This window comes from Boleophthalmus pectinirostris, unplaced genomic scaffold (assembly GCF_026225935.1).
Source record: "Boleophthalmus pectinirostris isolate CB_2022bp ecotype Guang Dong unplaced genomic scaffold, ASM2622593v1 HiC_scaffold_17, whole genome shotgun sequence".
In the NCBI taxonomy this organism is placed as follows: domain Eukaryota; kingdom Metazoa; phylum Chordata; class Actinopteri; order Gobiiformes; family Gobiidae; genus Boleophthalmus; species Boleophthalmus pectinirostris.
Window position 1 is genome coordinate 11309795 of NW_026571115.1, and position 15637 is coordinate 11325431.

Here is a 15637-nt window from a genome sequence, read left to right on the forward strand (position 1 = left end):
TTCTGTTTTTTGGATGCATTTTCAGTCAACTCTATAAATTTGTGTCTAATATCTGTCCCAAATACAGGTGCTTATTCGCAGTTTACGAAAATGTTTACCACTTCTTTTTTACTGACTGCAAATCATTTTTACCTCACATCCAGACATCCTCGTCAATGTTCCAGCCATTCACTGTGGTTTTCCAGCACTCACACAGGGCTAAAATTCACTGACTCCAAGAATTATACAAAATATTGGTCGTCATTGGAAGAGGAAACGTTAAGTAGGGTTGCTTTAAATGTATTGTATAGTGGTTTCAAGAGCCATTGACAAAGCTTGGATTTTTTAAAAGTAACACAAGCAAATCTTCATGCATAAGCACTTATTTCTATTGCAGTTTACTTCCGATGCCCTTCCTCACGCAGCATTCCATTTATCCAAGTTTGGGAGTGGCGCAAATGCTACACTTGCTTATAACTCCTTAAAGTTACTGAATCATTTTGAAATAACTGCACACTTCAAAAAATATCAGTATTTTTTTGTATTTATTTTAGCGGGTTTGAGCTGTCAAGTTTAAAATCTACCAACGGAATGATTATACAAGTAATTGTTGTTACATTTAAAGGTGCACTGTGTAACTTTTCTGGAAGGGGTCCGCAGCATGTTTGTCTCCATGGAGATGTGAATGATTTGGTTTAAAGTGTCCACATTATTGTATTAAACTCATCTTATTTATTTATTGCTCAAAAACATGTTAAAAAACCTGCATTCTTACTGTGAGTGGGGTCGCCTCTCCACAAACCTAACCTGTTGCAAGTCTCCGTGAAGATTCATGAGTTTATGGCCATACTGTGGAACATTCTAGGCACATCTCCGTGGAAACAAGCAGGTGATGGCCCCTCCAGTAGACACAATACATGTTTAAATTAAGAACAGCAGCATCAACTTTTGCATTTATAAGAAACTAATATAACAGAATTTCAAATCAAGGTCTAACATTTACTCTTAAAATAATTTGGACTTTTGCAGTGTTATGATGTCATTACTGAAACACAAATTGCACTGTAAAATCTGCTTTCAAAATGCTACAAGTTAAGTCTACATAAACATTTAAAGCTATAACTCTATTCACTTATTGCTTCTATGTCTCAGTCTCCAAGTGTTTTGTATCTTAGATGTTTTCACACAGTTCAGATGCCATTACGGTCCCACGGCTACAAACCCCAGTAGTATTTTGATGTCCGATTCTTCAGTCCAGACACGACATTTCCTCTTTTGTATCTGATCCGGGTTCACTTCTGGCTTCCTCCATGCTCAAGAGTAGTCCCAATAGCAGCACCAAGCCAAAACATACTTGCTTTCTCCATATAAAACCTCTTATAGTAACATCTGGAATTCAAACTTTGTCATTACCGTATGGGAAACCTATCATAATCTCCGGGCTCCGGTATCTGTCGTTTTGTTGTTTTAGCTGAGATGCCTTTGAGATGAAGTCAATCAATTACTATGACTTTTTAAAAAATGTTTATTAATGTCGGTTACAGTTTGGATAGGCCAGCCCTGTTTGTTTAGTATTATATATATGAATTTAAACGGTAATCTACAATGAGTTAACAGAGGCTTCCCAGACACTTATGTAACTTGATAGTATGAAAAAATAACCACTCTAACTACTATGATGTCAGTTTAACCAAGTATTTTTACAACTACTGTTACTAATTGAAATTCAAGTTTGGGAATCTAAAGGGTAAGAAAAAGGTCATATGATTGAAATTGTCCCAAATACAAGTATGTCATCTCTCAAATCTATAAAAACACACATTTTGTTCACTGTCATTGTAAAGTTTTAGATAACTAAAGTGATCAACATGACCAAATTATCAAAATATTGTTTAAATTGTTGTAAATTAAGTATTTTCAGATCTTCAGTATTTGAGCTCTACAAATGCATATTACTTAAATCAGTAGAATTAAATAATGATGTAAAATGTATTGTCAAGTAATGCTGAGTCAAGTTGAAAATCACTTATTATAGAAAATACTGGTAATATATAAAAAAGGAAATAGTGACACTTGGTCCAGTCTGACCGTCATGTAAAATTTAAAATCACATAAACCCATAAAATACTAATATATAAACAGTACAGTACAATAATAATTCAGCATTTTAAAAACATGTCATGTAAAGTTGAAGAGATAGTACAGTGAAACTTGGTCCAATCTGACTTATCATGTACAGTACTATATGCATGTTACTTCTCGGAGTACATCAATTTCCATTTATTATTTTAGTACAGATATGATTTCATTTTGTGGGGGAGAAGTAGCTCTCAACTGTTGTCTCAAATTGCCAAGTTGCAGCCAATCCACTGCCCCCTGTGTGCCACCTTTTGTCTTATATCACTTTTAGCATGACCTCTGTTCCATAGCTATTAATTTATTTATATTTGGGAACTCTTAAAGGTGCATTGTGTAACTTTTCTGGTTAAGGATCCGTCAAATGCTTTACTTTGTTATTGATTTATCTAGAATGTTTCACAGTATGGCATTAAACCTTTCTATCTTCATGGGGACCAAACCAGATGAAGTTACAGGTCAGATCTGTGGAGAAGCGACCCCACTCACAGCCAGAATGCCTGTTTTTAGGTATTTTTGAGCTGCAAAGCCTCAAGCGATTGAATAAAAGAAAGGCAGAGCTGTTTAATGTCATACTGTGGAACATTTCAGGCAGAGCAATGACATATCCATGGAAACAAGCAGGTGACACACCCCCAACCAGAAAAGTTACACAGTAGGCCTTAAAAAATCTCCCTTCATCTTGTTTATACTGCATTTCTTTCACACATTCACAATCAATCAAACATTTTTCTCAAGCTAGCCGCCCCCAACTTCCTGCCCTGAATTGTGTTTTGTATTTTTTCCTGTTCCCACAAACAAAAAAGGAAAAAAAAAAAAAAAAAAGAAGAAGAAAAAGGAAAATTCTCGACTTTGTTTTTAATCCTTTGAATTGATGCTGCTTTTGTGCTTGGGTTGTCACACGGCACCGTAGAGCTTGTATTGCTTCAGTGTGTAATGTTACCATATGCCTTACATGTTTTCCAGGACTAATAAAAAGCATAACAAAAGCTTCAGTCAATCTGGTCTTTATTTCTAAAAGTAAAAATTGTAATATGACGTTATGAATTAAAACTATGGAGTCACTATGTATCACAGTGCAAAATGTACACGTCTATACAAAATGTGTGAAATAACGATAGAAAACATATTTTAAAAAAGTGGAATAATTGATTTGTGTAATACAATATTGTTGACAACACAGTTAACGATGCTAAAATCACTGTTTATACAAATTAAACAGTAGTGGTGTGTAAAAAGATGTGTTAAAATGAAAAATGGATTAAGATGACAGATTCTGGATATGAAAGCTGTGGCTGGTGACTACGAGATCCCAAGGGCGGTCAAGATGCTGTCCAAGCGGTTCAGGTAAGTGGAGTCTGGATACCCACTAAAACAAAACAAAATTACTTTATTACACTGTACATTTAACATACAGTCTATCTTGGTGTACTTTACCAACTAGAGCATTGTAATGGTATGAACACAGCATTTTTCCAACACTAGTAGCATGTAAAGTGTGAATGAATGAATGAATTTTGTTTGGCAAAGTACATTAATATGTTTATTAAAATTACTTGAATTGTTCTTTTTGGATACATTGTACATTATATTCCAGTGTAGCATTGTAATTCAGATAGTTTTCCATACATTCTTTATCCACCTTTTTCCGCCCTGCTCACTTTTGTCTCTAATTCAGGGGTAGGCAATGATTTTTTCCATGGGGCCACGTGAGAAACAAACTATCGTGGAGGGCCGGGCCAAAACTCAATTCTGCATAATATGAATTGTATTTCTTTATAAAAAGCAGTAAATAGCATTGTTTTGATGGGCTGGCAAGTCTGGTAAGAGTACACAGTATTTTCCGGACTATTAGGCGCTCTGGATTATAAGAGACACTGTCATTAAATGGTCTATTTTCAAACTTTTTTCACAAATAAACCTAGTTGGATGGGTGAGTCAGACTTTGTTTGTGGCGTTCATGGTGACTCTGGGCTTTGTTCAGTTGTGGCGTGTAGGGAGGGTGCTGTCTGGGACCGCTGGATTGTTGGCGTGTTCGCAGTGACTCAGTTGTTCAGTTGTGTCTAGCTGTGGCACATTGCATTCGCTTTTTCAGTTCGTTCCTCCATTCCGTTCCTCCTCCGCGTGGAGTGATGAGTGTGGCTGCGGGTGTTTTTCGCCGTGCGGCCAGTGTCTGCTCTGTGTGTGTTTGTGTGTTCTGCGGGTGGTGCGACTTTGTAGTTTACTGAAGTCGTGCTGGGACACCCGAGTGGATTCATGTATAGGGTGCTCTGGATTGTGGGTGCACAGTTGTTTTTTGATGGGGTTGGAGGCTTAAGAGCGCGTCTAATAGCCCGGAAAATACGGTAAGTTATGACTAAGCAGTGAAAAAGTAAGGTCTTTAAAAAATACCTCTAACATAAAAGCATTTTTTGTAATGCCAAATTAACTTAAATGGGCCAGTCAAAGTCAACCAAAGCAGTACAATGCCCAGGTCTGCTCAAAATGTTACTAAATCAAGCTTTTTATGGTGGCACTTCCGGTTAATCGGGGATCCCATTCATTTCAATGGAAAATCTGGGAAATGCTTTGCATCTTAAATATGACATTAAGTCGGTTCATTTGTGTAAAATGTTCAATTTACATGTGCATCAATAAATCACACTGCACCAATTCTCTGGAGGGGCTTTAAAATGGCTTTATAGGCCGTACTGAACTTATTAACTGTCAAGATTGGCAGCCCCATACAAAATAATACAACCCGAATCATGATGGCGGTGCCCACGGCAACTTCTGGAATAAGGTGAATTCATTTCCACCAATCTTTGGACTGTCAAGGTTTTATGTTTTAAAAAATCTAATGTGAATGACATGCACAGTACACTGTATATGGTGTATGTATAATATAAAGTATATATGAGTTACTCACCTGGGCTTGCCCCCGTGCAGGCTGGTCTTGTGTGGGATTGCGTCCCATTGTACCTTGCCCTTGACTACAGTGAAGGTGTGACCCGTCCTGAAGGCCTTCTCCAGCCGGGGCAGCAGGCGTCTGGTGCGCTCACAGTCTGGGAGAAACGCCTCAAATGTACCTCCTGTAAAAAACTCTCCGGGAGATGGATCGTCGTCCTGTGGGAGAAAATGAAAGTTGTAAAATACTTAAAGAGCCCATATTATACTGTTTTCTGATCTATGTTATAATGTTGTTTCCTCATCACAAACAGACCTGGAGTTGTGTTTTGTTCCATTCACATGTTTAACACACAAACTCTGCATATTTAGGCTGAGTTCTTCTCTCTACACTCTATTCCAGCTCGTGAGGTCATGTGGCAATACAGGACTTACACCGTCACTAAAATCACTTGGATTGTTTCAGGCCTAGGATTGACAGTCTCTCCTAAACAAAAGGTAAAATGTAGCTATTAACTTGAAGATTACCACTTCATGACATCACAAGGTGGAACAGAGCATTTTGAGCTTTGGAGATGTAGACAGACTAATAATAAACGGTTACTCATACGTGTGAATGAAACAAAACATAACTCCAGGTATGTTTTTGAGGAAGTAACAGCATTATAACACGGCTTAAAGCTCACAAGAGTCCATTTTGTGTAAGATAGGACCTTTAAAGGTGCATTATGCAACTTTAGTGGTGGAGGGTCTGTCACCTGTTAGAACTGCCTAGAATGCTCCACAGTATACTAGTATATCATACATTTAGTCAGTTCCAATTTCAATTTTCTCTTTTTTCTAAATAAAATCTGCAGCCTTATAATAATTTAATACAGAACATGTTTGACTCTCACCCCTTGGATGCCATCTGGAATGCAGTAGGTGATCTTCACAACAGGACCCTTCACAAATCCTGGCATACTCATGGGCAGAGCAGCATATGTCATCTGCCCCTGTATGCCCCGTGCTTTCCTCTCCTCTCTCGGCCCACACGTCTGGCATTGTAAGTGTGTGACTTTAATACAGTCCGAACAGTAGACCTCTCCACATTTGAACCTCTTCACTGTTGCTCCTTTTTTCTCACAAATTTCACACATTAGCCCTTCTGGAGCTGCTGTAGTCTGCTGTCTGTTTCTTTGGGTTTTGTCATTACGAGTTGTCACTGATCCATTGGCGTATGTGATAGAATCTTGAGCGTTTTGGCTGTCCGCTTCCAAACCAGCAGGCTTCCTCACCTTTACCTTAATAACTGGATCTGTCCTTGGTGAAACTTGTCCAGCGGAGCCATTGATTTTCCCATTAGGAGAATTTTTAAAGCTTTCAGACCCAGTTGACGTAGAAGGTCGTGAGAAGTCTTGAAGTCTAGAGGCGACTTGTGCTTCAGAGAAAACTTCAAGGAGCAAATCACGAATTTGAGAACACATAATTTTAGGCCCAAGAAGAAATACATGTTTATGAGAGATTTCTACTGATATTTTTTTATACCGGCTAAGGATTTCATCACAACATGCTTGTAACGCGTCATCGGCTGGGTCTGCAATTCCAAGCTCGTGCAGTGTCAAGGAATTACAAACGAAATCTACACTAACTGAATCAACAAGCTTCGCTAAACCTTGCTTGCATGCTTGGACCTTTGACCCATTTGTCCCTGTTAAAAGAATCGTTACATTTCTTTCTCCATCCGAATTCATTTCTCTAATTTGGATCCCAGACGTTAACTCCTCGATCCTGGGTTTGTACGCTTTTTTAACATGCAACCACATGATGCTGTCAATAGTTATTTCGGCATTAAGCTGCTGATCACCACCACTGAAACTCGAAGATCTCCCTCGGCCTTTCCCTGTGTCCAGTTCACTTTTTGGTGAATTTTCTTGGTCCTTTTTTGGCATCACTCCTGAAAAGCTACTTGCCCGTTTTACACTTGTTCCAGTTTTAGTTTCCGATTGTGCACCCAAGCTATCAAACTGTACTGGACTAACAGCAGAAGTTTTGGGTCTGGTATCTGCTAATCCAACATTTTGCACTGCAGTATTCGCACTCTTAAACAATATATCTCCACCTGTGTTTTGAGCATTCACGTATGCATTCTTGTTAGCCTCAGATAGCACATCGTCATAAGCCAGCATGGGGCCTTGGCGTTTTTTGCTACTTGACTGCGTATGCCCTCTTACATTGAAATCACTTGTTTTGCTTCCAATCGGCGCCACCCGTGAATCTTTAAACTGCGCCGCGAGCTTGAACTTTGGAGATCCGTCTATCTTAGCATCATCTTCTTCTTTATCGATACCATTAGTGTGCAGAACGCCAACGCTAGCAGCTGGGGCTTTTGTTTCATGGCTTGGCCAAGAATCCTGGAACCTCCTCGGACTTGTGACTTCAGTTTTATCCTCTTCGTCGTAAAGGAGCAGAAATCTCTTCGCTTCTCCAACTTCTTCTCTGCTTCCAATAAAGTAGATATGTTGTTCGTCTTCACTGAAAAGAAGTTTCGTGAACTTGCTGCTCAGTTTATCAATTGCTCTTTTAAGACTGGATCTATAGGGAATAATTGATTTTAAAAGCTTATCTCTACAAATATTTGCCTGATTTTGCTCATACAACTGGCTAATTTCATTCTTAGCCTTTTTTAAGCGCTCTTGTTCGTTCACAGCATCTCCAGTTGCGACTTGAAATAGCAAAGTAGTTAAGCCTTGATGTGTATAGTCCACCACTGCAACCCCATGCTTTCTGAGGATCTGATGGTACTCCTCTCGACAGTATTTTTGCAGATACTGAAACGTGTCCGCGTCCACCATTAAGGAAAAATCTTCTTCGGAGTCAGGCGGGCTTGCTGTAGCACCTTGTAGTTCCCATTCGTAACCACCGGGAGTGACGTCTCTCTGTAAACTTGTGGTATGTTTCTCTACGGGGGGTCTCTCCTTTTGGTCCTTCTGGCTTCTGGTTTGGTCCTGTGATTTCTGTGAATGTCAAAAGTATATGGTTAATCAATAATTATGGTTATTTGGGACAATAATCACAAGAAGTAAATATACAATTAGTTTTCGTAGCAAAATTAAGTCATATTTTGATTCAATATATGGTCCGAAAAAGGTACACCTAAATGTAAAGTGTAACATTCTGATCTGTAAAGGTTCACTATGTAACCTGCATGTACTTCCTTATCTCTTTGGAGGTTGCTTTTACTGGAATGTTTCACAATCCGTCATTAATCTAGCTCTAGCAGGAAACACTACAAGGCCAAGTTACATGTCATATTTGTGGAGAAGTGACCCCGTTCCTTTTCAGCAATAAAAAACATCATGGAATAAAGTGAATTATTAATAATGCATGGCAGAGAAGTTTAATACCATACTGTGGGACATTTAAGACAACTCAGTCTCCATCTCAGTTCTCCATGGTGGCAGACCTTTAACTGGAAAACGTTACATAGTGCATCTTTAAACTTTAATTTGAATGAATGAAACGTATTTGTCTCAGTCATCAGGAACAAAACAATAATGTAATGTAAAATTCAATTAAGTCACAATATGTTTGAGAAGGAGTAAAATGAAGCCAAAGGCAAACTCATTTCTCATTCAGAAAGTTTGATTTCACAAAGCTGGACTGTGCGAGGAGCCAGCTAAGGAGCTTGCTATGGACATTTTAGACGCTAGAGGCTTTTTACACCATATGTGGCAGCAAATGTTGCAGAAGACCGTCCAGAGGAAATACTCCAAGACCTTGCAGAGGAAACGCTCTGTGGGGATGAACCATTTCATCGCCAACTGAAAAGCCAGAGTGGAGTAAGAGTGAGGCCTTTGTTGTGGTCACCTGGCGCCCTCTGGAGGCTGCTGTGATGCTGCAGGACACAGAGGAGGGACATTTTTTGGCTCTTTCTCTGCTCAAACTGCTCTAACACAGATCCGCTGACCCTTCCTGACCAGTCCTCCACTTAAACTGCACTGAGACTTTTGACTGAGACACAAAGGTCAATTTCTCTCTCTCTCTCTCTCTCTCTGCCGTATAGTAGAGGGATGGTAATGTATCAGACAACATCAATTAAAGTCATTTAAGGATTGCGCCGTTGTTTAGTTCTGGTGTCAGTAATTCTGAATCATCACACTGAAATCTGACACCATGACCTCCTTAGTTACCTGTGTGCGAGGTGATGGCGTTGGAGGAGTAGGCCTGCTTTCAGTGCTGCTTTTTAGGTCCTTTTCCGTTGTAGTTTGTGGGAGTTGATTTTGTCCGAGCAGCTGTGCTAAAGCTGCCTGGACTGTAGAGTAGCTGCCACTTAACGTGCAGAGTCCTAGAGCTGAATTGTAGTTCATTTGGATGTCAGGGTGGCTCTTAAGGAGACCTTTCAGTGTCCTCTTCCCCGCAGAGAGCTGGCTGCAGTCAACAGTAGCAGAGAGACTAATGATGACCTGAAAATAAAAAGGAAATGTTACAAATTGAAGCTATGTGTCAAAAGTAGTGCTAAGTAGTATAAATCATTCAGAATAATATGATAAGCTTAATTACTTAAATCAGCATTGCCAAATTGGTTAATTCACCTGTCTGTGAAAGGTTTGTGACTTTCAATAGGCTTGAAACTAGCCTCTTTTATATCTTGGCTAGGAAGTGGTACAAAAATGCAATATTAGAACATTATTTTACCTGCAAATCTCAATGTATTCTCTCCTGGTTGAAGTTTAGACTTTGATTGTAGAGACAAACGCATTGCTCTAAATCTTAATGAATCCATATTGCACTACTTTCTGATCTATGTTCTAATGTTGTCTCCTCATCACAAACATACAGTACCTGAGGTTGTGTTTTGTTTCATTCACACATGTTTGACACAAAAAACCTTTGTATTTAGGCTGAGTTCTTCTCTCAAACTAAAAACACTCTGTCTTGCTCCACAGTGTTTTTAAACTCCATGCACATATACATACACATACATATACATTTCATCCATGGAATTGCCTATTTCTTCTGAATAAAGGTAAAATGACAGCTGTTACCTTCATGACATCACAAGGTGGAACAGAGCATTTTGAGCTTTGGAGATATAGACAGCCTAATAATGCAGGATTGCTCAAATGTGTGTGGAAAAAAAAAAAAAAAAAAAAAAAAGTATGTTTTTGAGGAGGTAACGACATTAAAACATGGCCCAAATCTCACAAGAGTCAATTTTGAGTGATATAAGACCTTAAACTCATTTGCTTACAACACTTTTTATATACTCACAGTAAAGTAAAGATGAGAATTATCATAATAAAGGCCTGGTTTGTGTGTTTTTAGGCGTGTCTCGTATATTATTAACCTAAATAGTGAAAATGAACTGCACTTAAATAACTTATAACTTATAAGATCATCATATCCGGGGGGCTTTCCAGTAATATGGTTAATTTCATCACATTTTCATGAGTTCAAGGCTAAACTGTTCCCATTATTATATTTAAATTATAGATTAGAATATTTGATTAATAGTAATTCCACAGAAACTCAGTCAGGCTCAGTCAACTGCAGACTGCTTCTGTAGGATTCATCATTATTAAAAGAAATATAAAGGTTTTATATCTCTGGTAATGATATTGTATACTGTGTGGCTCTGGGTGATTTTACAAAGACCTTATCTTGGGCCGTGGCTCCAGGATGCTCCTTCACTGTCAGGTTAAAGCTCTTGTCGTCCACCTCCAGAATCTGCTGAGGCTGTTGGACGACGCTCTGGGCCACTGAGAGGGAGAGAGAGAGGGAGAGATGGAGAGAGATGGTGAAAGAAAGAGGGGGAGAATGAGAAAGAGACAGAGAGAGGATTTAGATGGGGAAAGAGAGGGGAAGATGGAGAAGGAGAGGGAGAGACAGAAAGGGGGACAGAGAGAGAAAGAGAAAGGGGGAGGGAGAGGCGGTTGCAGAGAGAGAGGGAGAGACAGAAGAGAGAGAGAGAGAGAGAGGGGGGGGGCAGAGAGGGAGTTAGATGGGCAAAGAGAGACGGGGGAGGAAGAAAGAGGGAGAGAGAGGGAGTTAGATGGTAAAGAAGAGAGGAAGAGAGAGGGGGAGGGAGAGACGGTTGCAGAGAGAGAGAGAGAGAGAGAGAGAGAGAGTTAGATAGAGAAAAAAAGAGGGAGAGAGGGGGCAGAGAGAAAGCGGGAGAGACAGGAGACAGAAGGGGAAAGAGTGAGGGAAAGAAGAGGGAGGGGGACAGAGAGGGATAGTTAGATGTAGAAAGAAAGGGGTAGAATTGAGGGGGGCAGAGAGAGAGAGGGAGAGACAGGAGAGAGACAGAGAGAGGAGAGAGGGAAAGAAGAGGGAGAAAAAGAGCAGAAGAAGAGAGAGGGGGGCAAGAGAGAGAGCAAGACAAGGCGAGAGGCGGGGGTGAGAGAGAAAGAGAAAGGGAAACAGAGAGCGAGAAAGTGAGACAGGGAGAGAGAGAAAGAGAGAAAAAGAGACAGACAGATGGAGAGAGGTCACCAGAGCCAAATGAATCTCAGTATGTAAGGCATCCTGACTCAGCCCTCCGCTCAGTGACTGCTCTGTTCAGTCGCTCGCCAACAATCTGCTGTTTAAATCACGGGTGACAGCCAACAAAGCACAATCCCTCACTAATACTCAACAATAAAGAAGAGAGATGCCAGGCCAATAGTTTTAACTTTCAGGTAAACAGTCCTACACCTCACCTGATGCCATTGCACAAAGAAGCAGAGTGTTCAATAATAGACAATATAATATAATTGAATTTAAAAGGTGTCCTAAATATGCACACATGAAAATGGAGACGTCTCACAGTTAACATGTATGGTCACAAGGTCAGACGGTTTCTAGAAAGTATTCTATTCAATTGTCAATTTACAACTTTTAAACGTGCACTATGTAACTTCTCTGCCACCTGCTGGTCTCCATGGAGATATTACCGCTTTGCCTGGAATATTCCGTAGTAGTATTAAATGTATCCATCTTGCACGTATTTCATAGTCACTGTCAAAACTGGAAAAAAACATGCATTCTGTGTGTGTGTTTTCACCTCCCCACAGATCTGACCTGTAACTTGGCCTGATGTTTGTCTCTACGTAGACAGACAGATATGCTTAATGCCATACTGTGGAACCTTCTAGGTCAGGCGTCTCCAACCTTTTTCCTCTGGTGAGCTACTTTTACAAAACAAAAATGCTAGAGAGCATTTTTAGCGGTCACAAGAAATGTTGTATATTTAAGAGCCACGGTGAGCCTTAAACGAGGTACAGTTAGATGCCTATAAAACATAAACCTTCATCCATTTATTAGTGTACAAAATTAATAATCAAAATGATACATGTGCAATGGTAAATGCCATTTAATTCATCAAATTTTACTTATTCAGGACAACACGTGTAATTCAGAAATCCCTGTTCTAGGCAAACAACTTCTTCCTGGAGACAAGCAGGAGATGTACCTCCATCTCATAAAGTAACAGTGCACATTTAACTCAATTCAGATAAAATTACATTTACATTTGCAGGTATATCTTACTTCAACATAGTGACCATGTAGTATTTTAAAAACCTTCATTTGTGAAACTAGAGATTTCGTTCTTTTTAATATGTTAATGCTTTGACATGTAACTCCACTGACCTCTGCTGTCCTCAAAGGTGATGAGTGCAAAGTCAGGTGATGTTTTCACCGTGGTAACAGAGAGCACCTCTCCTCCTCCGTTTCGGCGTCTCTGAAAGTGAATACACAGTTTGTCCTCCACTGTCCCCTCCTTTACCTCCGAGGGCAGCCCCGTCACCCTCACCGTCCGGCTCTGCTCTGCCATCTGCTGGGAGCACACAGACAAAACGTGCAGAAGAATATTTAATAATTCAAAAAGAGAAAGAGAGCTAGGGTTGCCCGGTTACATTTTACAATAATCATAGTTACCACCTGTAGAACTGCAGGTAACAATGAATTTAAAGGTCCTATATTACACAAAATTGACTCTTGTGAGGTTTAGTCATCTTTTAATGTTGTTACCTCCCCCCAAAACATACCCAGAGTTGTAAAGAACTTAAAATACTACTAATAATGATAATAATAATAAAAATTGCTGCTATATGATGAGGTTGGTCACATAGTATCTTTTGAATCAAATTGTATTCATTGCAATACATCTTCTCTTGCAGTAGCATAATTGTGAACCGTGATAACCTACTTAAATTTGGCAATGTGAGATTTTTTACTTGAAACTCTATATTAAAATGTATCTGAAAGACCCCACCCTTAGAACAGAAAGGAAACTCTGATCTGTGGCTATATGACTCCATCTGTTGGAGGTTACTATGACATTACAGCTACAAAAAATAGAAACCGAAATAACTGAAGCTTAGAAATTTCTGTTAGGGCATTGTGTTTGAAAAAAAAAAAATGTATTCAACCAAATTAAAGACAATGACCTGACAGAAATTTCCAAGATATGTATTAAAGGGCCCATATTACACTATTTTCTGATCTAGGTTATAATGGTGTTTCCTTGTTAAAACATACAGTACTTAAGAGTTGTGTTTTGTTTCATTCACACACGTTTAACACACAAATCCTGCATTTTTAGGCTGAGTTCTTCCCTCAAACAGAAAACACTCTGTTCCACCTTGTGATGTCATGTGTTAAGTGCTCCACTGTATTTTAAAACTCCATACACCTTGACTAGAATCAGATGGATAATTTCATACTTGGAACTACCTGCTAAACAAAAGGTAAAAACTTTAACATGAAAAATACTGCCAAATGACATCACAAAGTGGGACAGCCCATTTTGAGCTTTAAAGATGCAAACAGACTAATAATAAAGTATTACTCAAACATGTGTGAATGAAACCAAACACAACTTTTTTGATGACATTATACCATGGTTTAAAGCTCACAAGAGTGGTGTAATTTTGTGTAATATAGGACTTTCATTTCTGTAGTTTACATTACATTTTGGAAACCAGGTAAGCCTAATTTTCTTAAGGTTTGAAAATATAGTAAAGAATTGGAAGTGTAGTAATGCAGAATACATTTCAAAACAATGCTGCCATGACTGCATCTGGTCAGTAGTAGTACATTTTCAAACAAGCCCTAAAACAGGCCTAAACAAAGGACTAAAGAAAGTCTAAACCCCTCTAAATGAAAGATGTGTCCTGTATTCCTGTTTTGATGGCCCTGCTCTAGTCCTGGTTAAATCCTGGTCTAGTCCAGATTGAATTATGGGTTTAGCTACAATTTAATCCCTAATTTGATGTGGTGTCTGCGCAAGTAGCAATGTAAGTAAGAACGTAAGTAATAGAAAGACAAAACCAAGGCTTAAGAAGGACTAGACCTCATGACTTAAGTATGACTAGAACTACACTACCAGGTCTTTATAGTGTAACAGGGTAAAATAAAGACTATATGGACTCAAATGAAACCAGGACAAAATTAGGTCTAAATACAGACGAAAACAGGAGTAAAAGTTGTATTAACGTAAAGTGATGAACTCTAATAAATACAGTGTAGCCTACAGCTGTACTTCTTGCGATTGTTTTGGTGCAGACTGCAGAGAGAGTGACTGGGCTCGTTACACCTGTATAACATAAAAACCTCCGGACAGGGGCCGGGTGTATTCCCGCTCATCAATCGCACTGACCTCTTCACGCAAACTTTACATGTGCAAATGAGACAGGTGCAAGCAAAACATGCTGTTTATCTCGTTCTGTGCAAACAAATTATGCGGGTAAACTTTCACGATTCACTATTCAGTTACGCGTGAATGGTTGCGCATGTTTAAGGTAAAATTGTACGTTGAATTGTAAGTTAAACGTGGAGTCTGATTGCATTTACAGCTACTCATAAAGCTAAGAATGAGAATGGCCTTTGAAGAAAGCATTAGGCAAACACAATCAAGGAAGTGGAATCTGACAACCGCGTCTGTCGCTTGTTTCGTTTATCGTAAAAGAAAAGCGTATTTGCTCTGATCGTTGAGTGCTACAAAACTAAAAACATATCTGCAATATTTGGAGAGATTACCGACCTTGCTTATTTCGTGGCGTTTTCTCGATTCATGACGAACGGCTTCACTCTTTACGAGCGTCGGAAGAAAGTGAAACTACAAAACACTGGTGTGGTTCGCTCTGCTCTCGCTAGGGGGCGCCAAAGGTTTGGTTTCTGTCTGGAGGGGATTTTGTAAACCTACCGATTGGATGTGATTAATCATTTATTTCAAGGTTCATTTCGTTTTGTTTACACAGTTTACTAGCAAAATAGACCCTTGCACTCGTTGCATGTATAAAATGAAGCTGATTTGAGGCCAGTTCCACTTCTAAACTCTAAACTAGTGTTTTCTAATCAACACTCAAACCATACAGGCCTTGGTCGATATTGAACAAACAATTAAACAATGAAAAAAAGAAAACAAGATAAAAAAAAATAATAATAATAATAATTTAAAAAAAGGTTTAAGTTATATTACAAGAACGTTGTAATTATGCCATGGCAGTCAGTCAAAGATAGTGCATATTAGTGTAAAGCCAAAGTGCCTTATTGATTTTCTTTAATTTCCAAGAACCTCTCAGGGATGGCGATTCAGTGAGAAATAGAAGAATATACATTTAATATCTACCTGTTTATGCAATGGGAGTTAATACAGTTTTAGACTTTG

At 39.1% G+C, this 15637-nt stretch overlaps 1 protein-coding gene across 1 annotated transcript; it reads right to left on the reverse strand.

Moving 5' to 3' along the window:
• Window positions 1-3106: 3106 nt before the first annotated feature.
• si:busm1-163l24.3 (uncharacterized) lies at window positions 3107-15111 on the reverse strand. Its single transcript, XM_055152867.1, has 7 exons — window positions 15011-15111; window positions 12616-12799; window positions 10639-10742; window positions 9174-9446; window positions 5898-7997; window positions 5024-5220; window positions 3107-3484 (listed from the first exon to the last, which is right to left on the reverse strand). The coding sequence occupies exons 2-7, from the start codon at window positions 12797-12799 to the stop codon at window positions 3418-3420; spliced, it is 2925 nt and encodes a 974-aa protein (XP_055008842.1). The 5' UTR covers window positions 15011-15111; the 3' UTR covers window positions 3107-3417.
• Between the last annotated feature and the right edge of the window lie 526 nt (window positions 15112-15637).

Excerpts from the sequence above, each read along its gene's own strand:
- si:busm1-163l24.3 (XM_055152867.1), bottom strand. The coding sequence starts at position 12,799 with ATGGCAGAGCAGAGCCGGACGGTGAGGGTGACGGGGCTGCCCTCGGAG. Across the intron at positions 10,743-12,615 it reads CACCTTTGAGGACAGCAGAG|TGGCCCAGAGCGTCGTCCAA; the intron begins GTCAGTGGAGTT and ends TCTCCCTCTCAG. Across the intron at positions 3,485-5,023 it reads CTGCACGGGGGCAAGCCCAG|TGGGTATCCAGACTCCACTT; the intron begins GTGAGTAACTCA and ends GTTTTGTTTTAG.